Genomic DNA, 27,244 nt, shown 5'->3' on the forward strand with positions numbered 1-27,244 from the left:
CCCGCCCGGCTCGGGAGCGCGCAGGGCGGCCGGGAGCGCGCACGCCGGTGGAGGTGGGGGGGGCCGGTCCGGAGGCGCCGCGGGACCCCCGGGCCGCCGGCGCCATCATGTACCGCTCCATCAGCGGCCGCTCCGGCCCCTCGTCCTCGTCCTCCTCCCACCGGCTGAAGGAGGGCGGCTCGTCGGCGTCTCGCGCCTCCCGCTTCAGCACATCGGGGCCGGGGCCAGGCCACGGCCGGCCTCCCCCGCCGATGCCCGCCGCCGCTTGCGCTGCCGCCTCGCCGCCGCGCTCCGCTTCGCCCCGTCCGCCGCCGCTTCGCCGCCACCGCTCCCCGTCGGGCCACCGCGGGCCCTGCCGCCGGTCCCCGTCGCCGCACCGCAGCCGGAGGTTGCCATCGCCGCCGGGAGGAGCGGGGCTTGGCGGGCCCCGGGGCCGCCGGGGCAGCGAGCACGGAGACGGCGGCAGCAGCCGGGTAAATACTGCCGTGCGCCGGGGGGTCTCGGTGCGGGTCCTGCTCCCTCTCCCGGGGGGCTGTCAGAGCCCCAGACTTGGCGCGGCGAGGTCCTTGCAAAATTACACCGGCCCCGGGCTCTCCCTGTGCGGAGGGAGAGCTGCAATGTCCCCCCTATTCCTTAGAGAGCCAAATGGGGAAAAAAAAAATCATTGATTTCCATTTTAAGTAGTGTTTTCCCACTAGTTTCCATTGCATTTTTATTTTTCTTACCGTCTAGAGCCATTTTAGAGAAGGTTCAAAGATGATGCTGTCTTTTGCTAAGGCAGAGGATGTAACTAGTCATTTTCCTCCATTTAACACATTGGGTTATGTTAGTGCATAAATATAATTTAACTTAGGAGAATATAACTTTTTTGATAGCATGTTGAGTGAGTACTTTGAATTCTTCCTGCTGTCACGGCGAGCATACAAAGAGGACTGTTGCTGATTTATATCTTTGAGAGGTATTTGATACGCACTGCTTTGTAGTTGGGGCTGTGCACAGGGTGTTCCAGTCTTCTCACTCTGTCTTGGCAAAATCTGATTTGGGCATGTAAAGCTCTGTTTTGGCATCTGAAGTGGATGGCACCTTGGATGCAGATACCTTCGTACTAAATCGAAGTGTGAACTTTTTTTTGCGTGAGTGGCATCCGCTCACTTAGGTTTTCTCTTGTTGCTCCTTGGTGCAGTGATTGTTTTGTCTGGTGACTCTAAGCTGTGGTATGTAATAAGTTCATTGTGCGTTTGTATTACCGTGAAAAAAAGAGATTTTCGTACTGGGGTATTCTAGGCAGTGGTTGCATGGTCACTCAATCCAGCACACATACAGCTGGAAAGAATGGTATACTTGCCTTTTGCTCTTGCTTTGCAGTATATTCTGCCCTCTCCCGTGTGCTCAGGCTTGGATTTGTGAGTTGCAGGGCGGGCTGTAGCTGGAAGTTCAACAAAAGTATGTTATGATTCATTGCCTGATGGGACCCCCTAAGAGAAAATGGGGGTCTCTTTTTCATGGTGATACAGGTTCTTACCGGATTTCTTTGGAGCTGCAGCCATAGAAGAGGTCACAGGTGATTGTAGTGGCATTAAAATTTAGGTATTGGTGTTACTTCTTTTTGAAAGGTGAGCTGTCCTGGAGACGCAGGAAGGTAATGTTGTCTTTGACAGTTAAGCCAAGACAGGCTAAGAAACTTGCCTCTGGCCATTTGTTTTTATGTGGTATTTCACCCTTATCTCCATCCTATTAAGTTTCCTGTATGGTGCCCTTGCAAATTGCATTACTAGTAACATCCATGCTGAAAATAAGTAGTTTTTTAAAAGGGAGTGTTTTTCTATCTGGTTCGTGTCAGTGTGTGTTGTGGCTTGATGGACAGTTGCATGTTCACAACTGATGGGTGGCAACCTGGGGTCCAGGACAGAACTTTCTTAAACTGACTTCACCATCACTGTCTCCCATTTCACTGCATCCATAATAGGCTGTGAACCTGTGCTGACTGTAACAAAACTTTCAGTGCTAACTGTGTTGGTGTTTCAGACTTGGGGAAATTTGGTCTAGAAGTTTTGACTTGAAGCCTCCCATTCTCCCTTTGATGGGGGGGGGAAGGCCACCAAAAACATCCACTTTACACGAACATTATTGTTGATGAACACCGTTCTTCTAGTGTTATTTTGCACCCTCCTGGCTCAAGTTAAATCAGTCATCTCAGCAAATTGTTAGAGATTAATGATGTTTTTCTTGCCTGTTCTAACATCAGAGAAGGATTGAAAAACTATTACTCCTAGAAATTAGGTGTTAGCAGGCTAGCTAATGCTGAACTGATGAGCCAAATGGATTTTTTGTTTATTTACAGGATTACTGCATTTAAGGAAAGCCCTTCTGTAGGAAGCAATTGTCACAATAAGAGAGATCTTGAGACAATTAAATAGAGCTCTTCAACCTATATTGTGCTGACTCTTGCGTTTGCTAAAGCCCAGTGTAAGTAATCTTAGAGTGTAACATCCACATTTTTTCCATGGAAGCTTTTGTTCCCCAACAGGTGTTTGACAACTGACACTACTTCTTCTTCAAAAGTGATGTTACAAAGCATAAAATACAGATATAGGTTTATTTTAACTTTTTAAAAGTACTGTTTACAAAAGTGGCATTAATTAGAGAAAGATAAAAGCTGGGATTATGCTGGTGTTTTCCAAAGAGTCAGACTAAATGTGATGGAAACAAAGCAGACAGCAGATATGTTGGGTTGTCATGACTGGTTAGGGTAAAGTTTTAATAAATTTTTTAGGGCTTTATGACTTAAGATCCTCTCTCTTCAGAAGTCTCAGAGTACAAAATGTGCAGATGTGGAGAGTTACACAAATATGTTAGTAAGTGGGATTTTGGAGCTGTCTCTGAAAGAACATGAACTTAGAAGCCTGAGGAAGAGGAATTTAAGTTGCAACAAGGAAAGAGGCCTTGGAACAGGGGAATATATGCATAAGGGTGGGAGATACAGTATGTAGAATGAAGACACTGATGAGATAAAGGCATGGGGTTGAAATGGAGAAAATATTTGAGTACAAGCTCCAGGTTATTGTCCCTATCCTTCATATGAATTGGACTATGAAAGGAGCAGCCTTAGAGATTTCTTACTGCATTTTCTTGATTCTAGGAGGGTTTTTTTTGTTTGTTTTGTTTGATTGGGGTTTTTTGTGATTTTTTTTGTGGTTTTTTTTTTTAATATTGTTTGTGAGATGGAGTACATGCAGTTCCAGGTAACAGCATTGTTGCTCATTTTGTTGTGCATAACTGGGATGCTGGTGGTGGAGCCACGTACTGGATGTTGTAAGTAGGTATGGTGTTAGTTTCTTAATAGCTGAGGAAAACTCTGTGGTGATTGGAAGAATGTGTAGGGACAGCAAAAGTTTGGGGTGAGTACTGAGAAATGTAATGGAGGAGAGGATCAGGGCTTTACAGTGAGAGATTTTGGCAGACTTTCATTTGTTCTTGCAAGGCTGACACGTGCTGCTTTTATTTATCCCTGCTGACCTGCGTGCTTGTTCTTTTTAAAGGTTTTGTTTTAGCTTCTTTGCTTTCTTGTAAGAAAATTGGCTGATTAGAGGACTGGAGCATGTGGGGTCAACAGAGAATGGAGAAATGACAAGCAGGTATGCAACCTGTTCAGTAATATGGCAGTGGTAACTGTGGTTTAGGTGACAGAACAGGAAGGGAGAAAAATGCAGTGCAGTGCACACGTAGGTATGACTAGTGGTGGTGTTCAGTGCTCCAAATACAAAAACCTTTTAAAACTGGAATTTCTCCAGTTTAAGAAGAAAAAAGTTCAAAAATCATGAAGTTCAAATATTTACTGCCCTAACTGCTGTCTCTGGGCAATCTGTATAGGTCAGTCATAGGCAATCCAAACGTTCTTAATGTAAACTATTTCTTTCCTTTGCCCGGAGTTTGTTCTGAGATGTAATCATCACTTCTCTGACTTCAGGGGAGGTGATTGTCATCTATATGCCCACAGTCTTGATGGCAAGAAGATGGCCTTGAAGATAGTAATTTCTTGAGGCAGCCCTCAAAATCCAGTGTTACCTTGGGCACTAGTGAGCCTCAGAATGTGTTTGTATGAGACACATGTACCTTGAATATGTTGTATCTCAGCCAGGCTGTTGCAGGATCATATTGTGCTGGACAAGACAGTTGGTCTTAGAAAGTAATTAAAGTGTGTTCTGTTAAATGCTGGGATTCAGCTTAATGGAGCAAAACAGAAATCACTAATATGTTATCATAGAATAAAGCTATATGTACAATGGATTTTAGTACAGATTTGTACTGCAAGTGAACTTCGTTAGGTAAACCTGTGAGGGAATTCTTTTGCTTTCTGTTGGAGATTATGTACTGTTCTTTTGGTCTCTTGGAGGACTGAGCTGAATCTGCTGCATGTTCCCAGAGTGGGTGCAGACAATTCAGTGCATCTGCTGCTTGCTACTGCAATTTTCAGCAGTAAAAGTGGTGTGCAGTGCATGGCTGGTTTGGCAGAACTGAAGCTGGTTCACTGCTTCCTGTTAAGCAGAATCTAAATTGTGTTGATTTAAAAAAGCAAATCAAGTATGTCTGTCTTTAGACGTCTCATCTGTTTTTTATGGAACTCCTCGTAACTCTGATCATTCCTGTATTCCAGTGCTGTATTTCAGAATAATGTGAGGTGTAACTAGTTAAGTGTAACTTACCACTGATGTTTTGTGCACTGTGTATGTGTACAAAGGAAGGTCTGTGCAGAGGCAATGAGCTCAAGTCTTCTCTGCTGTAGATTTTTCAGAGGCAAATGTATTTAGTTTACTCTGGTTTATCTCTACAAGTAATAAATAATGGTAATGGGAATTCTACTATAGAAGGTCTTTCTAGTGTCATTGATGTTTTTAGTATTATGTTGTGCTTATCTGCTGAAAGCAGCATGAGGTGAGGAAAACTGCTAAAAACATCACTGCTAGAAAAATCTTTGTTTATGCTGGTTTATACTTTGGTTCATGTTGCTACTGAAGTTGTAAAGGGCCAGAAATCCAGACACTTTATTAAGAAATTTCTGGCACTGTTTTTTATGCAGTGTTTATTTAGCTGCTTCTTCTCTGCAAAGAAAGGAGGACAGCAGCAAATTTGAGATTTTGTGGCTTTCTCTTTGGTTTTACATCTTCCAAAATGGTGCTTTATGAAATGTATTTTTGAGTTGAAAATTTTTAGATAATTTAAATATAGAGCATGTTATTAGCACCTGGGATGAGAAGTTAAATGCAGTCAATACCTTCCCCTTTCTTTAGTAACTAAGTAGAATTGAAGTATTTGGAGCAGTTGTTCTTCTGGTTTGATTTTTGAATTGGTCCATCCCCCACAAGTCGCACTTATTAAGCAGAGCAGAATCACTTTCCTTTCTGTAGCTGAGATTAAAATCCCGATTGATGGGCTTGCACTCTTTCTTCAATTTACAGAGGCGTTCACCGAGTCTGCGCTCCGAGTCTTCACTGGAACACAGCTTGCGGATCACTGTTGGTAATGACCGGTATTGCATTGGCACGCCAGAGCGAAGGAGGCTGCCTGATAGACTGAGCTCACCAGCTGATAACCTGAGTGACAGGTACGGTCCTCTGCACGTGGGGATTCACGTGGGTGAAACAGTGTGGGAATGGGAATGGCTCTGCTGCATGAGACCAAACATCTCATTAGCCCACTGAATGCCTAGGGAGTGAGGGTAGGCATGTAGTGATGCTTCCCGGCGATATTCCCCCCAGCCTCTCGCAGGCTGTGGTGCAGGGAATTCTTGAGCAAAAGTTTCTGCCTGTATAACTCTGAACAGGTATTTCTTCTCTAATTTTTGTCAGCTGCTTCTAAGCCCCATATAAATTAAGCATGCACAGCATATATTGCAGGAGGGAGTGTGATGTCAAACCCTCTGGTGCTTCCTTCCCCTTAAGGGTGGGATGTCACATGGAGACACTTCATTTGACATTTCACTATTTCAGCCACCTTCTGTTTCCTATGAACCTACCTAGTCCTTACTGAAAGGAAGGTTGTTTAGTGTAAGGATAGTGTAAAGCTTCGACTTTCTCATTTATTGAGAGAAATTGTCTACTTTCCTGGTTTTTGAGACTAGTCTAGAAGAAAACTCTAGAGCAGCTTGAAGAAGATTATTATTTTGACTTTAAAAACCTTTGCAGAAGAGAATATAGTCAGACAGTCTCATACATTATAAAAGAAGTGTTAGAATTCTTAGGATGCCTTGATTGAAACTAGAGAGAAACAGTTAATGGAGAGAATTCTTTCGTGTTAAAAATACTGCTGTGGACAGTGAAGTGTAAATATTAGTAGATACAATTTGGAAATCTTTGCCTTCAGTAGGAGAACCAGTATAATCTGGCAAAAGAAAGAAAATCAGAAAACTGTGCAAATAATTCTCTTTGTCTTGAATTTCAAAGTTAAAGATGGCATAGCTTGTGCCCCGAAGCACACAGTTGCACTTTCAGGTCAGGGATAAGCATCCAGCACAAAAAAAGCACTACCACTTCCATTTTTGATGCAAATATCATCAACTGTTAAAAAAAAAAAAAAAGAAGAAGAAAAAAAGAGAGAGAAAGGGAAGTGAGCAGAATAAATCAATTTCCTGTCTTTCTCAGATGTAAAGTTAAGTTTCAGCAGGTGTACAATGAGAGTTTGGTTTTCGGTACTGTCACTTTTTATGCCTTTACCTCAGTTCTCCTGGCATTAGTGTTTGATTTGTAAATCCCCTATGCAGTCTGCAATCTTCTGAGTGAAATGAGTGCATATGCTCAGGGAGAGTAGAGTGGTTGGAAGGAGAAGGAAGTGGTATGTATGAGAACTGGCACTTCTTTGGCAAGTTAGGAACATTTGAGGGCAGGGAGTGATTGATGGTGTCTGTCCCATTGCTTCATTTTATCAGGTGAGATTTTAGATTTTACCTGTTCTGTGGTGCTGATGCATGGTTAGAAGTAACATCAGGTATAGTGGAGTTTATCTGACATAAGAGTGAGAAATCACAAAAGTTGACTTCTCTGTTACAGAACCCATAGATGCGAAAAAGAATGGTAAGAATAGACTCCAGAGGAGGTTTAAAAGTGACAGATGAGTTAGAATGAGAAGAAGATAAAGTGAGACCATGTAGACTTTAATCTTTAAGTGACTTCCTCTGTACTTGTAGTGTAAGTATGCAAGAACTTCATGTTGTTACATTTACTCTTTTTTTTTTTGTCTAATCTGTGCTGGCTGCACTTTTCTGAGTGATGCCCATTGTCCAGAAGCTTAGTATGTGACGACCAAGTCACCTGTCAGCTTTTCCTAAATCATCCAGGTACCACTTCTGAATTCTAAATTTCTTCACTGCCAGCCATTTTGGTTGTTTTCAAAAGACACTTGGTATTTGGTTAAGGACGTTATTTATCAAGTACTTTTCATCATGTATTTTTTCCTCCTCTCTGAGAGGCTGCCCTGGTACCAGGACACTGACTTTATTTCTGTCTCTGTTCTCTCTCTCTTATTTCTATCTCTGTTACTGGTCATATCACATTTTTATTTGGCGTGTGGTATGTTCTCATTCTAATTAAAAAAAAAAAAAAGGCAAAAGAAAAAAGTGTTTCCTGAAGATGTCTCTTCAAATCCTGAAGTAATTGGAGCAAATAATTCTGAATTTAGTTATTCTCTGCTGTTTTTGCTAACTACTTCTGTATTTCAAGCAATCGCTTTGACACATTATTCTCTGTAATTTGTAGGGCCTTGGGATGGTAGAGAGGTTCATTAGCCTGTAAAGGAAATAAAATACCGAAGGATGGAAGTCAGGGAGGCTTTTAGAGTCTCCTGCAGCAGTGGGTTTTCAGGATGCCCAAGGAGGGTTTCTCAGGGTTCGTGTTCACATGCAGGTCCATCCCAAAACATCTGTAAGAGCTTGCCCCAAGTTTCTGGGGCAGCTGGTCTCCTGCACATGTAGGCATTCTGAATGCTGCTGGACTGTGTCTTCAAGGTCACCTAAGCAGCTTCAGTCTCCTACTTTGACCAATAAGTATGTTTTTGTCTTCCAGAATCTCAATCTGTCAAAGTGAAAAATAAATCTTTTCCCTCTCCCTGTCTTCCATCTCTCCAGCTCTCAGTATTTTTAAGACATTCTACTACTATCTGGCATGAACTATAGAGAGCATCCCACCAATTCTTTCATCTGAGGTTAATACAAAAGATAGACCATATCACTGCAGAGACTTGGTCTGCGTTAAGCTGTGTTATGAAATAGCATTTTTGGCATAATATCAAGAGTAACAGTTGGCTTGAATGTGAACAGCTCATCTGACTCCCTCTTCAAAGACGGTGTATTAAAGTGGAGTTCTGTTGGTTGCTCTCAGCAGAATACCACTATTTATTTCTCTTTCTCTGTATGTGAATAAATATGCCAAAAAGTAAATTACCTTATACTAGTTGTAGGTCTCTGAGGCATCATGTGTGTAGCCTGTGGTCTGTTTTCTGTCTTTGAAACTGCAAATTCCTGTGATTAATGGATTATCTGTTGGTGAAGGAATTGGGATGGTCACAGTGGTACCACCTTGTGTTCTCTCTCAGGGATGCAGTAGCCAGTAGTGGACATTACTGGCTGAAAGCATCCAAACCAATTAAGAGGGACATATCTCTATTGGACTGTATGCACAGAAAACATGTTTCAAAGAATCCTGTAAGGCAAGTAATCATTTTTCTCACACCAATATTTAATCTTCAGGTTTTAAATTTGCATCTTAGCTGTTCAGAGTGTATTTGGAATGTCTTTCTGGTTGTAAATACAGTAGGTTTGCTGCTCCTTTCTTTCTGAAGTATGATTAAAAATTCCTCTGCTTTGTCACTGCAGTCAGAGTGTTTGAATTGTAGGTGACAGCTGCTAGACATGCATCTAAATAATTTTATTTGCACGAAAGTCAGCCAAAGGTATATGGTGAAACACATCTGTTACTCCATAAGGTTTGTTCATGCAGCTTGTACAGGTTTAGCAGGCTCTCAGAAGATGTGACACTGGGAGCAGACATACCTTTATGTAGGTTGTGACAACAACATTTATTTATGAAATTTAACTTAGCTATTTTTAGATATTTTTGTGCCTTTGGAAGAGGTGGATATGTGTAGTTTGCTGAAAACTGGAAAGATACCGTGTAATACAATGGATACAGGTGCATGCCAGATTTGCTCTGTGAGATGTGTTGGACTGATAAAGTACTAAATGCTTAGCAATGATGCAAGGTAAAGTGAAGTTTTGTGTTGGTTTTGTTCTTAAATATGCATATGTGAACTATGAAAATACTCAAGAAAAAGACCTTGTCTGTGCATCTCTGTTACTCTTTAGTCTGATGTGAAAAACTGGGGCTGTAATTTATTTGCAGATTTTTTGAAGATGTCTTCTGTCGTGACTTGATTTGTCCCTTCTCAAATCTATGGAGGGACCTTTTTGAGGAGGAGGAGGTAATTTTTGAGGATTCAGGCCATTAAATGTAGTTTATCTCAAATTGATTCACTCAGGAAAGAGTTTTCTCTCTCATTGATTTCACTTAAGGAGCACATTTTCTTTCTTGGACGATCTTGATAGATTTTGAAATATCAATGAGTAAAACCAGCAGCTGGTAACTTTTAAAGTGGTTTGATTTGTTTCTGCCTTATCTAAAGAAAAGTCCCAGAACGGTTTTTAGGCATGGAGAAAAAGGCCTTAGTTAAAACAGTACTCCTAATTGGAGGTGTGTGTAGGAATTGGTCCAAAAGAAGATACTCAAGAGAAGAAGCTGGTTATTCTGACACTGTGAGAGTTGCACATCCACTGCGTGTAATAACGCAGGGGCTGGCGCAGAAGAACAATACCATTGCACTTGATCTCCCTGGTTTATAGGTATCAGAAACTTTGCTTCTTTTTGGGTATGGCGTTAATGTGATTAGCGACAGTGCTGTCTACATGTCCGTTGCAAAAGAAAGTGTTGTTAGAATTTGTGGTCCTTGTCCACAGCTGAAGATAAAAAGAGGATCTGGTTGCATTTGCCAGTGTGAAACTGAATAACACTTTGAATAATTCATACGAAATCTGACCTTGGCATCTTGCTGGGAGAGGCAAGGAAAGGGATTGTGGTCTGAAATATGATAGTAAGGTTTTTTTTAAAACATGTAGTCTCTCACATTCACAGCAATGAATCCATCCTATCAATTTTTCAAGGCTCTTATTCTTCAGTATAAGTTGAATTGTTCACGTCACTGTGTTTGAGGGTAACTTCCTAGGAGGGATGTACAGTACCATTAAAAATAAGTCTCCCTCTCTACCCTGCCTTTTAAGTACATAAAATGTTGGTTCTATTTAGTGAAGGAGTTTTGAAACTGATTTGGAAATTTCTTACCCCTAAGTAGGAGTAAGACTTACTTACTCTGATTCAAGTACTTGTATTTATTCTGTGTTTCTCTTACACAGGGATGATATGGCTGATGGTCCAATATTCACTAGAGGTCTCACATGTCCTCGAGGCCTTGAGAGATACCCCGCGCATGAAGATCAGCCTTCAAGTCCCTTCGTTCCGAGGCATGATGAAGACTACCGCAACAGAGACGTTTTCCTCCACCGTTCCGATTACAGTCCACACTATGGCCGTCGGGAGGAGCTGCCTCGTGGATCTGACAGCGTTGGTGACAAACTGAGGAGATCCCCCTACCCACTGAGGGCAGAGGAGAGGGGACGAGAAATAAAGCGTCCACGGTATGAAAAGGATGAGAAGATGCATGGTGTGAGTGGAGAGCATCAGGGTTTCTCATCAGGAACACGAAACTATCGCAGACGAAGCCGCAGCCGTAGTAGGAGCCTGAGCCCATCATACCCGAATGAAGAATTCCGAGAGCTTGACCGTGCAAGGAGGAAAAGAGAAGAAGAAGAGCGCAGTAGAAACTTGAATCATGATGTTTCAGGCAGTGGCTATGTGATCCCTGGCTTGACTAACACACTACAGACTTCTGAGCCTCGGTATACATATAAGCCTGAAGAAATCCCACCCATGCCCAAAAAATCTATTTTGAAGAAACGAATAGAGATGGAAGTAGAGTCTGCTGTTCAGGTTTGGTCTCTGTGCTTCTGTCTATGTGCTTGTACTTTCCAAAACAGTTACTTCATGATACAGAATGTTTGTTTGATTTCCAAAATAGAAAAGCCAAATCTTTGCTTCCCTGTCTTTAAGAGAATAGGTATCTTTTTGCAGGCCTGTATGAGTTAGAATTGCATTAGAAACTTTAAATGGTTATGGCATTTAATCAGGAATCATATACATATATATATATACACACATATATACACAAATATATATATATATATATATATATAATCTGAGACAGAATAAAATGTCTTTGTGGAAATTCAATCCAGGATGCAGAGATCTGGGCCAGCTTTTATAGAAAAGCTGACTCTTGTAGTACCACAGGCAGTCAGGATATTGATTGAATTTCTTCCCCTGTTGCAGTGTCTCTTTCTTGTTTCTTTATAGGCTTAGAGAGCTGCCTAATGCATTCTCAGTACCTCTGTTTGAAAATAACTTTTAAATTTCCTTATTTTTTTCCCTTTGGACTGTAGGCTGGGATCAGCCCTACTTAATTTGTACCAAACCTATACCAACTGAGTCTCAAAATTAGAGCAATGGACAGATAAGTGGCTGTGACAACTGTGATAAATTGACTTTTTGTGTTATAAGACATCACTTTGATTTGCCTGTTGCACTGATCAGTGTTGGTTTGACAGTGACATGTTTATCTCAGGAGTGCTCCGATACTGAGGATCCTGTTCCTATTTCCTGTTACTGGAAATGCTATTTAATACGGCATTAATTATGAATATCTGACAAAGTGACTGGGAATAACCCCAATGCAGTAGTTTTTACCTGAATTAACGTATTGAAATCCTATTTGACTATGACTAAACTCAAAGCATATCCAAAATTATGCAACAGGATTTCAATTTTAAAATTTCAGTTCTTACGCTTGCAAAAAATTTGTGAAATATAATTGTGACTTTGTGTGTTCTCTGAGATAAGCATTCATTGTTGGACATGACATTCCAGAATCAACAGGCAACTTGGTTTGTTATCGTCTGTGTTCTCTTTCAACTGTATATTGGCTCTTCTAACACTTTTATTCAGCTATGAACTCAAGGAGAAATGAACATGTTCCTTTGTTCTGTGAGGTGCATGGTGCCTTAGAAGGCCTTGTTGTAAATAGTATCTTCTCTCTTTCAGCCCGAGGGCTTTTCAAGCAGTCCAGCCCCCAGCAAGGATCTTCCTCTTCTTTCTAGTCAGTCATCTTTGCCCCAGAGCAACAACATGGCTCCTTTTGCCTCTGAAGTGGAAAACTTTCTCAAACGGTTTAACAAAGAGTCTCTTGCGGAGTCTGCAAACAAGGAGTTGCGTGAAGGTTTATATGAGTGGAACCAGCTCTCTGGACCTTCCAAAGACACTTTGGCGTTTGAAGAGAAGTTTGGAAGCTTCTTAAGTCACAAAGAAAAGGTGGAACCCAAGGCAGAGCCTGCTGATCGCCATACTGACTTCCTGCTGCCTCACGAGAGGGCCAGTCAGGATGGCAGTGGTTTCTCCCGAATTCTGGGCATGATGGCTGATTCTGTCAGTGCTCAGGAGAAGAGGAGGCGTAGCTTTCCTGACATTGAGGATGAAGAGAAATTTCTTTATGGTGATGAGGATGAAGAGACCAAAATTGAATCTCTCCCCATCGAGAAGCCCCCAGTGAGTTGTAGCAATGAGATAATAATCCAAAAAATGAGCCCACCTCCTTCTCCTGCTCCAGCTCTCAAGATGGATCCTTTAGAAGAGCCAAATGCAGAGTATGCAAAAATCCATGACTTACTCAAAACCATTGGGCTTGACATTGGTGTTGCTGAAATTGGAAAACTGGCTGTTCGTACCCAGGAGCGCCTTCATGGCAAAAAGCTGGCCTCTCGTTCTCCAGATCGCCGCTCTTCAGACACTCGCAGACTGGATGCTTGGGACCTGCGCCGCAGCCGGAGTGACACTCGTTCTCCCGAGTCAGGCCAGCCGCGCTCAGCGTCACCTCCGGGCTCTTTCCAGCAGCCTAAAGATGCGTCCTCTCTTCAGAAACCAGAATATACTAAGAGCAGTCCAGTGGGACAGGAGATACCTCCACATGCACCAGACCAACCTCTTCCTTCTGTCTCTCTCATTCCTTCAATTCCACCGAATCCTCCTAGTTTGCCACCTACACCTACTTCTGTTTCCCAATACCAAATTCCCAACTATTCCCACTACACTGCTGCTCAAATGCCCCAAAACTATCCACCTCCCACAATGGCTCCTCCAGGATACGATGCGTATGGGCACTATATGGCATATGCAGCCCCTGGATGGCCCATGTACCCTCCTGCCCAGCAGCCTAATCCTACGCTTCCAGAAGCTCATGGTCTTCTTACTATGGCCATGTCGGCGAACCCCACACGTCCCAATCTCCGAGTGATTGAGACAGTCTCTCTGGGAAAGGATGTCCCTGATGTAAAAAGAGATGGTTCTGTGCTCGTTCAAGTCCCTACCACTCCTTCTCATTCCAAAGCACCCCTTCGTCTGTCTTCACACGCTCTCAAAAATGCCACAGAAAGGATGTCGGATGAAAAAAATCGGGCAGCTCAAAAGCAGAAGGTATGTTAGGTATTCAGAATGTGTTGGATTATGTGGTTGGTGAGGTGGAAGGTTTTTCTCTTCGGGTGCACCTTTTTTTTCCTGAATTACTCCAGTTTAAAAATGGTTTGACCTAGTTTACTTTTGTTAAAGATTTCTAAGGATTTGTCTGTATTAATCTGTGACACTTTTGAAAAATGCATTTCAAATCCCCTGATGCTTTGATGGGGCTGCCTAAAAACAGAGGCTAGACAAAATTAAGAGGATAAAAGCAGCAATTTACTGAAGTGCCTTCAAGGTACACGTTGGGCAGTCAAAAGCCTTCAAAGAAGCTACACCCAAAATGGACGACTGGGTCACGGGTTTTCATACTTTTATAAGTTTGGTCCATTTGCCTATCTGGATTAATTCTCCAATTACAATTTCGGGTAATGAAGTCATTACCCCAAGTTTGTTCTCCCCCCTCCCCTTAAGCCACTTTGTCAGTGTATTTCGGGGCCTGAGACAATAAGGTGTCCTTGAAGTTCAGGCCTTGAGAGGATTTGTTTTGTCTGACCAGAATGGGAGAACAGTAGCTAACAGGCTATATGGAGTCTTAGAGTTACACACTAAGGCATTACAGGATATGAAAAATATAAAAGCTAAAATCCTAAGGCCTCACCCTCAAAGTTGTATGCCATTGCCTATGGCAGAACAGATGAAATCAAAAACAAAGTTGAAGTTCTTTGGACCATCCAAAATCTTACAGAGAAAACACATGGTGACTGCAGCTTGGCTTTATTCTGCTGAGCTTTAGATATTGAAATACCTGAAGATATGTGGAGATATGTAAATATCTGAAGGGACAGTGTTAAGAAAATAAAATGGCTTTTTTCACTGATGTCCAGTGGCAGAACAAGAGGCAAGAGGCACAAACTGAAACATGGGAGACTCCATCTGAACATGCTACATTGTACAATAATACCATGGTTATACCTGTATTAGACATTCTTAAATACAAACTAAAGGATATTGGCATTCACATCACATGCAGTCTTCTCTCTACATTTATATTAATTCTCTTACAAAGATCACAAAATGAGAAGATTGTAAGGGAAACTACTTGGAGACTCTGACGCCAGGTTATGGGTGTTAATGTTTTCCTCTTCTAATTACCTTGGTTTGTACAATAATTAGAGTGTAGTGGGGAAGAATGTATTTTAATATAGGAAACTGTAGTTACACAACTGTCAAAGAACTGGAAGATTCCCAGAAGTTGTTTGAGTTTTCAGACTGGTGTCCACTTGGTCTTTGTTATTAAAGTAGAATTATATGGGTTGGAGGGCACAATTAAAGATCAGCTAGTTACAACCCCACTGCCATGGACAGGGACACCTTCCGCTAGACCTGGTTGCTCAAAGCCCCATCCAGCCTGGCCTTGAACACTTCAGGGTTGGAGAGTCAGAATCTCTATGGGCAACCTGTCCCAGTGCCTCACCATCCTCATTGTAAAAAAAATCTTCCTTTATATCTAACTTAAATCTACCCTCTTTTAGTTTGAAACTGTTGCCACTTTTCCTGTGACTGCAGACCCAGGTAAAATCTCTATACCCATTTTTCTTCCACATCCCCTTTAAGTATTGAGGCTGCAATAAGGTATTTTATTATAAGAGCCTTTTCTTCACTTGCATGAAGTGCTACATCAGCAAATACGTGAGCTTCCACTGCTTGCAGAAATAATAATTTCTTCAGCTGACACAGCTGAAATTTTGTTCTTAATGAAATTAGTACTTTTGTAGTAGTTTTCTTGGCTAAAGGTCTGTGGTTTTCTCCTGCCCTGACACACCCTGCTACCTCATATGTGCATCTCGGTAGAACTTCCAAGGCTTTGTGTGCACTACAGACGTCTTTGACTTGGGCTTAGTCCACTGGGTTTTTTTTGCTGGGATGGCTTGGAGTATAAAAATTTGCATGCTCCAGTTGATGCCCCATGCTGCAGAAAACTCAGGAGAGAATGGTGCTTTGGTGATAAAAAAATAGCACACAAAACCAAAATAATAATTTTAAAAACCCTTATGGTGTTTAAGATGTGGCTTAACTGTGTTGGTAGAACTACTTCAGGAAGGATTCAGGGATCCAGCCAACATTTACGGTGCCATAGTAGAAGTGATTGTCTAGGGAAGTCAGGATCACTTGTTTCTTAAGGGAGGGGTCTAGTAAATTTTAAGAGCCTTGTGAAGATAATAAAAAAATTGGGATTTGTCTCTTGAAAAATGAAGCTGGAAATGAAACTGAAAGAACTTTTCAGGTTTCATTTTAGCATATTGCTTTGTTTCCTTCTATGAGAATCAATGAAAATCTGGAAAAAGGATTTGTGAGCTCCTCATGCCGCAGTTTACCTTATTGAACAAGAAACAAATTTCATCCTGATGTTTCATGTCAGATTGAAGCAAAATCTAACTAATAGCTAAAATGGGCCAGAGTCAAAGCAGGAGGCAAGGTGAAGGGCTGTGAAGGCTACATGCTAGCTGTAGAGATACTGCATGAGTTTTGATTACCCATTTGGCATTGGTCTTGATTAGCCCTCTAGAAGACAGTCAGCTGAGCCTAAGGGCCTTGGGAAGTGGTGCAACAAACAGAGCAGTTTAGAGGAATACACTGCCCAGAAGAAAAAAAATTGCCTACCAACAGGGTTGAAGTGTGACCACACAATACAGTTACCTTCAGATGCAGAGAGAGGTGTATTTATTGCATTAAAATACTCAAGAACATTTTGGGAATTGCGAGCAGTGTGTCTGGAAGGCTGAAGTCTTCCTGTGATTCTTGCAAGACTTGTGTTGGGAAGAGAAGAAAATCCAGACACCTTCCAATTTATTTAGGTGATAGAAGAGAGAGAAAAACTGAAGAATGATCGAGAAGCACGGCAGAAGAAGCTTTACTATCTCAAGACTGAATTGGACAGGCTTCGTAAACAGCAAGGTAAAGTATATTATTCCCCCACACCTCAGCCCCTGCTTCTTTTTTTTCCCCCATTGGGGTGTGTCACAAGTCTTGGTACCTAATAGGAGAAGGGAGGACCAAAATAATAATAGTCCATAACAGTATTTTCATACTCCTGACAATGCAAAACTCTTCAGAAAACAGTGACCTAGTTACTATATTAAAATCAATTACATCAAAGTTTGGCTGTTACACTGAAGCAAACAGTTGCTCTTGCATCTTCTTTGGCAGCCTGATAAGCTAAAGGAATTGTACTTTATGCATTTTAGTGCTTCTTTAGAAGAAGTGAGAAATAGTAACTGAAGATGTTATTGTGCCTTTCAATTGTTCATGAGTATCATCTGGAGCTGGAAAAGTCCTCTCTCAACAGAGCTGACTTTTGTATCTTAAAACTTGTTTGGTTCAAGTAAATACTTATTTCCCTCACCTTCGGAAAATAATACTTTCAGGTTAGAATATGCAATTTAACTTTTGCTCATTTGGTCACAGGGAGATAGTGATTATTAAATTCATGCTCTGGAGGATTGTGATGCCTCTCTTAGGTTGTGTATTATGGCAGTCCCTATAGGGGCAGATCATGCAGATTTAGTGATGCTGTACCTGAGAGTTCCATCTTTACAACTTTGTAGTCAAGATTTAGCCGTAATATTTTATATTAGAATTTTACTTGTTGCTGGAATTATTGTACAGATCTAAAGTAAATTTTCCTGTTGCATTTCTGACTCTTCTGCTTCCTTGTTGCAGGAGAGATGTTGAGGAAAAAACGTCGTGAAAAGGATGGACACAAAGACCCCTTGTTGATTGAGGTGAACAGACTACAAGAGAATATTATGAAGGAGATTGCAGAGCTGCATAAAGAATCTGATGCAGCTGACAAGAAGCAGTCTGAGCTTGACAAAGTAGCACAAATCCTGGGGATTAACATATTTGAAAAACCTCGGAAACCATCTGTGGAAACTAAAGACTCCTCGGAAAAGAGCAGCAAGTCAGAAAATGCAAAAGGTGTAGAGAAAACGTCTTCCTCCAACAAGGTAAAGTCTTACAGTTTGTGTGCTAATGATTTTCCCACTAAGAGAAGAGGGCACTGGGGAGACAGCTGGTCCCAAACATTTACTAAAGGATCATTTTATATCATTTATTACCACATCTCATACACTGGCTTTGATGGTGCATGCAGGTGAGAGTCAATGTATCAGTATATATAATGTCCCTCAGGTTTTGTGCTGTTCAGCACCACTCGCTGTTTTTTATCTTGGTTTTGCTGAGGTGTTGGTTGGATTGAACAGTATCATGAGTGTTTGTAGCTGTTTGGTCTCAATACTTTACCAGGAGGACAGACTTTTTTTTTCTCTACAAAATTTCCGGCATGGCCTTTCAGGGCGGAGTGTTTGTAGCAGCAAAGCTCTCTGAAAGTTGGGAGCATGTTGGTCTTCTCACTGGGTAATGATAGTAACAAATCACAAGACTTACATGTGATTGTCAGCTTAACATGATTTTTATGTACATGAGTTCTCTCTTAGGAAATGTCAGCATGCATCTGTATGGTCTGTACTGCTCTGTGCTGGGTGTACCAGAACAGGCTCACTGCATTCCAGAATATAGTTTTTAGTTTGAAAGTAGTATGGATACTACCATCTGAAAGGTTATGCATGTATTCAGAAAATCAATTATCCTGCTTCTCAGATGTTTATTCAAATATGTAACAGAAATAGCTAATGGGAAATTGTAGGTGAATTTTGTATAGATCTTAACATATATAATTTTTGCAGAGAGGAAAATGTTAGTAGGGTAAGAGGTATAAGGACAACTGGGAGGGGACCTCATCAATGTATCTCAAGGGAGGGTCTGAAGAGGATGGAGCCAGGTTCTTCTCGGTGGTGCCGAGCAGTGGGACAGGAGGCAATGGGCAGAAACTGATGCACAGGAAGTTCCACCTGAACATGAGGAAGAATCTCTTTACTGTGTGGGTGACTGAGCACTGGAGCAGATTGCCCAGAGAGGTTGTGGAGTCTTCCTCACTGGAGATATTCCAGTACCATCTGGACACAGTCCTGTACCATGTGCTCTGGGATGACCCTGCTTGAGCGGGGAGATTGGACCAGGTGACCCCCTGTGGTCCCTTCCAACCGTACCTGTTTTGTGATTCTGTATTTTCTACAAGGTCACTCAAATGTGTTTATCCTGTAAAATTTTCTTTATGCTTTATTGTGGTCTGAGAATCATTAGGTATCTTTAATTTAAAGGCTTGCTTTTGTTATTGTTGTTTCTCAAAACATCTCTGAAGTTTACTGTCCTCTTTAATAAATCGTTTGCTTCAGTCACCACTTCATAAAGAAGGCAGAAATGTTTGTTAAGTCCTACATTGCATTAAGTTATATTGCTTTCTTTTCTTGAGATATGGCATCTGTGAATATACTTTTCATTATTTTAATTTGCATTGTCTGTATTGTCCAAACCCATAATGACTTGATCTCTTTTTCATAGTTCCTTATTTTAATGTGGAAAGTTGTGAGTTCTGGACAGGAATATTTAATATTTTCATACATATGTAGGCACATAGGACATGGCCTTCAGCCTCTAAAATTCACCCTGTAATTCTGATTGTTAACTTTTTTTTCATTGAAGAAAGATGATGCAGGCCTTTCAACACTGAGATTGGTTGACTCTGCCAACCTGAGGGCAAGAGCCTTTGCCTTTCTGCTTATTTGCAACGTGCCTTGTGGACCCTTGCTGCTGAACCTGTGTCTGTGTGTTGTAGTTACACAGTCAGTGCAGAGGTGAAGCCAGTGTTAATGTGCTAAACAGATAGATCACCCCGTCTGGGCTCTAAATAGTAGCAAATTATAAAGACTTTCTGAGCTGGGGTAATGCACAAACTGGAGTTAAGAGTGGGCTGTCACCTGTCTATCTGAGAAGCATTGTCTCTTTAAAGTTCAGATAAAGATAGTATTTTTATAGGTGTTATGTCTATAAATAGCATAACCATTGATGCTTGTGTGACATTGTGAACATCCTTCCATGCACCTCCTGCAGATCATAAGTTGATCTCATTGTTTAAGAGAATGTCTGCTATGTTCTTGCAGACAGAGTGCATGCAAATATTCATTGGGTCACTTCTTATTCTGCTACCAAGAACTAGATTATATTGGGATATGGATATCTGGGGGGTGCATAGTGGCCTGGCTGTCTCTTTGTTCTTTGATTTACAATGCATGTTGTGTGGGGTGGTGTCAAGGAATTTAAAATAAGGCAGATGTTATTTAACAATTTTGAATCTGCTTAGATAAATATGTTGAGTTGTTGGTAGTGAATAACTTGGAAATCATGCGACCAACTCAAGTCTGCTAAGTTAACATGCTGTTCTTTCCAGACTGCCATGCAAAAGGATAACATGATGGACTTTAAGCCATTGAAAATGTACTCAAAACTCAAAATACATCTAGTACTATCATAATCTAAGTTGCCAGGGCTCATTCGTGATATATTTCTGATAATATTTGTTTTGCTAGAAGTGTTAGTTTAGTCTTAATTTTGGATAGAGTCTTGAAATGTCTGTATATTACTATATGGCGTCTTTCTGTACAGATTAATGTAAGTGCAAACACCACATGTTTAAAGTACATGATCCTTCACCTTATATGCTTAGGTAATTATCAAAACACCATCTTTCTTTTATTATTAAGCAACAGGTTTTCTGGAGAATTCAGGAACACTCAAATAATCTGATAAAACTGATGGAGTTAAATACTTTTAGTCAACTTCCTTTTGCATTCTGCTTTCATCCAAGCTACTTTTACAAAAGTAATTTCTGAATGACTCTAGGGGAACCATTTTAGGTCTTCTGTTTGGCTAGTATGGTAAATTGGATCTCTTATGTGAAACCAGTGAAGTGGGAAAGGTGCATGCCACAGGGAATTTGTTCATTTGGTTCCTTGATTACCTACAACCATCCAGCCATTACATCTGGGAGCCTTATTGGAAACTCTTCACTGCAGCCTCACAGCATCTTAGTCGGCAATACCAGCTCTCTGAAACAGTGGAATTAACCTGGGCGCTGAAAAGCAGGTGATATATTTTTTTTTTTTTTGGTGTGTATGGCTTCTGCTGGAGGCAGGTTCTGAGTTCTAGAGCATTATGTCTGTCCTGCCTTGTCTTAGAGAAGTGTTTCCTTTTGTTCAATTTAGGAATCAAAAACTACTAATGAGAAATCGAGAGGTAGAAGCCCGAAGCCAGCAGAATCCTCTTCACAGTCCTCCAAACATCCTTTCCAGTTGGCCAATATTTATGAATATTATGATGCAGGGAACCACTGGTGCAAAGACTGCAATACCATCTGCGGGACCATGTTTGACTTTTTCACACACATGCATAATAAGAAACACAGACAGGTATGTTGCAGGCTTCCTTCACTAAGTGCATTTCATACTGCTATGAATATTAACACTAAAACATACATCGCAGAACTAGATTTTACAAGAGAACCTGAAGTAATAATGAACCCAAGAAGTAGCTTATTGAACAGTTTTCCCCTAATACTGGACTTGAGCAGTTGTACAGCTACCGGTGTATTCCAAATAGTGTAAATGGGGCCTCTGTTCAGTTTGCTCGGGTTTGCCACTTGTGTTTCATGTTTACCTGTTCTTCGCGATCATTTACATGTTACACTTTTCACAGGCTATTTTGTCATTGTAAATTGCAAAATGGGAGGGAAAAGAGAGGAAAATTAGTTCTTGTAAATATTTGCACGTTGATTTTAATGTTCAGTGTTCAAAAAGGATATTAAAAAGGAAAAAAGACAAGTGTACTTGCCTTGCTAGTGTAATATATGAGCCTATATACCTCTGTCACTGTGCAAATAGACCCTGGATCCTTACAACAGACCTTGGGCTTCGAAGACTCAGAGTGAGACCAAACAAGACTCCATAAAACGCATTGATAAGATAACGGTTCCTGCCAAAGGTATGTTAATTTTTATTAACTTGGCTATCATCCCTCCTTGCCCTCCAGCAGCCTCCATTTGCTCAGAGAAAGGAATTTTCAAAACTTTACCTTGGTATAGGAGCACATATAGATACTGTATTATTAGGTAAAAGGAAAATTATTTAGTTTCTTGGTTGTTCTTGTGGAAAAGGTCATAACGCAAGAGTGTAGGAAAAGGTTGTGGTTTCTTCTCTTCTTTTTAGAGATCAGTTTTTTATTTTGAATACCAGTTGACTTTCTCCAGTGCAGTTCTGAAATAATTTTTGCCAACATATTAGAATTCAGAGCATGACCACAAGAGTTGGCAGTGTTTGGGCAGATCTTGCACAGTATTCCACATAGTCTTGTAGTAGACTTTTCCATTCAGTACATTTTTAGCAGAGGTCTCCCTGAAAATTGACCAATGAGTACTTGTTATAGTGCAGATACAGAGAATCTGAGACAGACATCTAGAAGGAGCTGTAAGTGATTTGAAAATTAATATATGGTTTAAAATCTGAATGTTAAAAAGGCCTGCCAGTGATTAACTCATCAATCTGTTACATATTTCTAGTAGTGCCCACTAAAGAGGAATCTGCAGTGTCTTAGATAACTGTAGCTGGTTCTGTAGGCACAAGGATGCAGTCTTGCTGAACTTCAAAGAAAATATCTGTGTTCTGTTTATAAACCAGGTGTTTAGTATTTGAGCAGACTATACCAGAATGATGGAAAACAGATCAAGGCTGTAGGAAATGTTAACCTACTTGAATACTCAATTACCTTAATACTATGGAGAGCACTTAAATAATTTCTTGAACCATATTAATGAAACTTCTTCACTTTACATGTTTGTTCCTGGTAGTGGTGGTTCCTATACAGTAACTGAAAGGAGAGCAGTATTAACTGTTCCAAAAAGAACATTACTGGAGGTTTTGCTGTTGTTCTTTGACCGACTTTGTTAAGAGCTTGGCATTTATTAAGTTTTGTTTCTCTGATAATTTTCTTTGGCCTTTTCAGGCTCTGAGTTTCTGATTCCCATCACTGGATATTATTGCCAGCTCTGTCATGAATTTTTTGGAGACCAAATCTCAGCAGAGCAGCATGTGAAAAGTCATCCCCACAATGAGAAATATAAGGTTGGTAATTGGTGTTCTAGGAAAGAGACATTCCCTGTGTTAGCTTCCGCTTGTTCTGTCTTCCTTTCCTGAAGAATGACATTTAACTCCTTGGAGTATATGTATTTGGTTATTTTCACTACATTCTACTGAACTAAATAAGCAGATCCTCCCACTACATCAGTACATAGAGACTGATATTTTATCTGCATGAGGCTGAAACAGTGTCTACTATAAAGTATTTGTAGTACCTCAGTTTCTTGGTAGGAAAAAGTTCTCTGTTCTCTTAGTGTTGAGATGGCACTTACTGAAAAAGTCAAAATTATCAGAGAGCTGCATTTTTTTTTTCATGGAAACAGTGGCTAAAACGTTGCTGTTTATTTCCACAGAAATACATTGATGAAAATCCGCTTTATGAAGAGAGGAGAAATCTAGACCGTCAGGCTGGATTGGCTGTAGTTCTGGAAACAGAGCGCAGGCGGCAAAATGAGCTGAAACGGAAACTGGTTGAGAAACAGAAAGAAGAGAAGGATGAGAAAACCCCAAAAATAATAAAGAAGGAGGAAGTAAAGAGCATCGCAGAGTCTGGAGAAGGGAGTAATGAAACTCAAGGCAAAATAGATTCTTCTGGGCGAAAAATGGGTATCATGGTAAAGCTGAAGAAGGAAGAGAAGACAGAGGAGAAGAAAGAAGAAAAGAAAGAGGAGTCTAAAAAGGAATCACCAAGCCAGACGTCCTTTGGGAAATTCAGCTGGAAAAAGACTGAGAGAGAGGATAAAACCCCAGGAGCTATTACAAAGGAAGAGAACACAGAAGGAAACAAAGAGGAGAACAAGTGTCAGTCTGTGAAATCCCATATCAAGCCCATTGAAATCAAGCTGTCTGGGAAAACTGTTATTCCACATACTAGCCCATGGATACCAGTTGTTTCCACACCAACACCAACAAAAATTCTCCCCAATCTACCAGTCCCCACCATGATTTTCAGGAAGTCTAATACTGCAACAGTTAGTAAACCACCACCTTTGAACACCTTTTTATCCATAAAATCCTCTGGAGCTACCACCAAACCACTGCCAGTGGTAAAAGAAACAAATGCAGATCTTCTACTGCCTCCAGATATCATATCAAAAGCTTTTGGAGGAGAAGAAGTAATTTTAAAAGGGTCAGAGGAGGATTTGAAAGCAGTAGAGAAAAATGAGCCTTCTCAGACTTCAGATAGACTACCTCCACCCCATCCTCCACCAGCAGTCCAGCCGGCAGCTCTCATCCCTGCAGACGAAGTAGCTCCAGGTGTGTCTGAAAGTGAACAGACAATGTTGGCAATGCCTGTGAGACCACCACCACCTTCAACTGCTTTCAGTGAACAAGCAAAAAAGATAGAGAAACGAAATTCTTGCTTGGCCACAGCCAATGCTAAAGATCTCTATGATATTTTCTACAGTAGTGGTGGAAAGAGTTCGGGTGACAGCAAGCTTGCAAGTTCTGCACTTCCAAATGGAGAAAACTCTAACCTAACAAAACCTGCAGATTTATCTGCAAACCACAGAACAAATTGTAGCTCATCCTTGTTGAAAGAGGATTCTCAGAATGTGGATTCCTCACAGTGTAATAATCAAGTAACAGGGAGTTTGGTTCCTGTTGAAAATCAGGCTGAATTGAACAAATCACTTCAGCCTCACCTATCAGAAATGTCAGTCACAGAATTACCAGAAAAAAAACGTGTTTCTGGTATCCAGATGCCTGCAGAAATTGGATTTGTTAATACAGGAGGTAGAGAGCAGGCAGGCAGTCTGGAATTCTGTGATCTACAGAAAACTAAGGTCCAAGAGAAGGTTGGACAGGAAGATGGAAATAAAACCCCAGTTACAAACACAAATGTTTCTGGTACCTTGGAGAAAGACACAAAGACAAAAGATTGGGAAATAAAAGCAGTAAAGCCTAAGCATAGCCTACACCCAAAGACTTTGTTACCTGAAACACAGAATGAAATTCAAAGTTTGGGAAATTCCCATTTGGTAGAGGAAAGGTTAAATGATAACTGTAGAACTCACTCAGAAACTGGTAATCCAGAGTTGCTCTGGGGCACTTCCAGAACTAATAATGGAAAAGGACAGATAGTCACAACTCGTTCTGAAAGTGGTTGGGATCTATCAAATACTCCAAATGCAGAAATAAAATCTGGTTCCAATGGGGCTAATACTTCAGAATTGACAGAGGAACAGGCAGAAACTAGAAGTACCCTATTAGAAGCTCAAGGAGAAGTTCAACCTAAACCTTCAGGCCATACAGTGTTAGATACCCAGACCCAGAGGCAGGGAGTGGAACAGTTAGTCAATACCTGCTCGAACACTGTTGAACTCAGATCCAGTCTAGAATTAGTAGCTGAAAATGAAAAAAAATCATTAGGACATACTGGATCTGATGCAAAATTGGATAATTTTCTTTTCAAGAGACCATCAGAAGATGCGAAACACATGAAGACTCTCTCCCAGAAAGCAGAGCTTGAGTTGAAAAGCACTGATTTCAGTTTGGGAGACAATAAGATAAAACATGAATGTTTCAGCATCCTTTCAGCAGGACTTTTAAATGAAAATACAGAAGAAGTCACAAAACTAGAAACTGTTGCGTCCATTAGGCTGGAGTCCAGTAAACTTAAGAAACTGGGCATTGAAAGAACTGTGAATGAAACAGAGATTACTGATTTTGCTACATTGACTTCTGGTAGTTGCGAAGATAAAATTTGCACACGGATTTCTCAAAAACCTATGCTGCAGCCTGGATCACAGACCTCAAATAATGACACCACAGAAGTGGTCATGCCAGTTCTAGAAATGCAGGGCATTTCTCCCACATCTGAGGTACTTCTGCAAGTGGAGGAGAGCAAAGGTGGCACTGTTGAAATGCCACCACTGAGTTGTGACGGAGGCAGCACAGAAAGTCAGGCTTCTGGGTGCGCAGAAACTTTAATTCCTGGGCTCAAAGAAACACACGGAAAGGTGGGTGGCTCAGGAGGCAAGGGAGTGGGCACCATCCAGAGCAAGAAGACTGAGCAAACAGAAGCTGCTGACAGTAGTGTGGAAGTTACAGTGAATTCAGGAATTGCTGAAAGCGTAGCAGGAAGCCCAGTGGGTTGAAGTAAACCCAGCCAGTCCCAATATTTGAGGAGCCAGAGCTGGGATTATGTATATGTTCTTTGTTTTTCTTTTTGTTCCAGCTGAGAGTTTTGGGTGTATTTTGCATTCTGTGGTAGGACTTGACTAAAGTGAAACCTAAATCATCAGAAGGCAGTCACATACTTTATTCTGTACATAATTAGTTGTGTAAAATGTTTTTTCATGTGAATTTTTTTGCCAATTTCTTTTCTACACTCTGCTATTAAAATGGAATCTCGTTTATAATGTGTGCGTCTTCTTTATTTTGGGGGCTTTTATTCTTTGACCGTTCCCGGGTGATTTCCAGCTCACCCAGTTTGTGTCAGTAGTACCGTGAGTAGCCCAGCTGCTGAGACAAGCTCAAGAACAGCAATTTAGAACTTGAGGAAAAGGAGACTTGCAGAAGAACTAAAACTGAAAATTTCTTTGAACTGTAATGCATGAGTTTGTTTACTTTTGTTGTTTGAAATGCAAGAATGTGTTTAGAGTTGATTTTTTTGTTTACCAGTCTCTGTGATTTGTAATTACTGTTGTACTACATCTGTACTTAAGGTGTTTCATTGTATTGTATAAGCACATGTATGGATGCCACATCACTAAGCAAGGGGAGAAAATCTGTCCCGACTGGCTTTTGGAGAAGAAAACTAATCGGTAAGGCTCTGTGGCCTGACACCTGGACCAGACATATTGAGGTCACTTACGTGATTTGAAATGGGCTTTCTTTCATTTTATTGTGATCCAGTAACTATTTGTGTTAAATCATTTAGCAGCTGACCAGCTCTGAAGAAGTAGAAGATCAGAACCCTGGTGTCAGGAATTGGACTCGCTTCATGTGATACAGACACATGCATGCCTACCCTGAATGGTCCTTGAGCTATCAAAAGCTCTAGTGTGATGGTTCTCATTTGTATAGCTTGTTAAAGACTAAAGTATTAAATGTGTTTACTTAGATAAATATAACATTTTTATTTGTAAATTGTTTTAAAAAATAAACTTATGGAGGTCAACAAGGCTTTCTTCTCGGTTTTCTTCTTTCCCTTAACTCAGTGAAAGTTTTATTTCAATCAGTTTCTGACTCCTGTAGTAGTTGATAAAATTGAGAAACTGTAGAGGATGAAGATACTCAACTGCTCAGTAAAAACCAGTTTGTTCCCAGCTGAAGTCAATGGAAGAGCTACTGTCAACATCATCAGTGGAAGTTTGTTTGAAGTCCTGAACCGTGTGCGAAACCAGAGGTGGGGCGTCAGGGAGGGACCCCAGCAGAGCTTGAATTTCTGTAATCACTGCCTGCACATGGACCTCTGGAGAGGGCAAAATCACCATTTGTCTTCGTTTGCCATGACTATGTGTGAAGAAGGTATGAAACATTTCTGAGAGT

General features: G+C 40.9%; 1 protein-coding gene across 4 annotated transcripts; it reads left to right on the forward strand.

The window, feature by feature from the left end:
* Positions 1-25: 25 nt before the first annotated feature.
* Positions 26-26,878, forward strand: ZNF318 (zinc finger protein 318). Of its 4 annotated transcripts, none has more exons than XR_004238845.1 (11): positions 108-473; positions 5,457-5,602; positions 10,454-11,087; positions 12,255-13,679; positions 16,517-16,616; positions 17,382-17,668; positions 20,822-21,025; positions 21,497-21,596; positions 22,614-22,732; positions 23,101-26,517; positions 26,634-26,878. XR_004238845.1 is itself a non-coding variant. In XM_032102507.1 (11 exons), exons 4-11 carry the CDS (start codon positions 10,461-10,463, stop codon positions 25,846-25,848), a joined length of 5,610 nt encoding a protein of 1,869 aa, XP_031958398.1. In that variant the 5' UTR covers positions 2,349-2,466; positions 3,540-3,635; positions 5,457-5,602; positions 10,454-10,460; the 3' UTR covers positions 25,849-26,878. The 4 variants fall into 4 exon arrangements, 3 of the variants coding, with proteins under 3 accessions (XP_031958397.1, XP_031958398.1, XP_031958399.1); XM_032102507.1 differs by lacking the exon at positions 108-473 and adding exons at positions 2,349-2,466; positions 3,540-3,635 and having other exon boundaries at positions 23,101-26,878; XM_032102506.1 differs by having other exon boundaries at positions 26-473; positions 23,101-26,878.
* Positions 26,879-27,244: the final 366 nt, after the last annotated feature.

The sequence above is a fragment of the Corvus moneduloides genome, chromosome 3 (genome assembly GCF_009650955.1).
Source record: "Corvus moneduloides isolate bCorMon1 chromosome 3, bCorMon1.pri, whole genome shotgun sequence".
Lineage (NCBI taxonomy): Eukaryota > Metazoa > Chordata > Aves > Passeriformes > Corvidae > Corvus > Corvus moneduloides.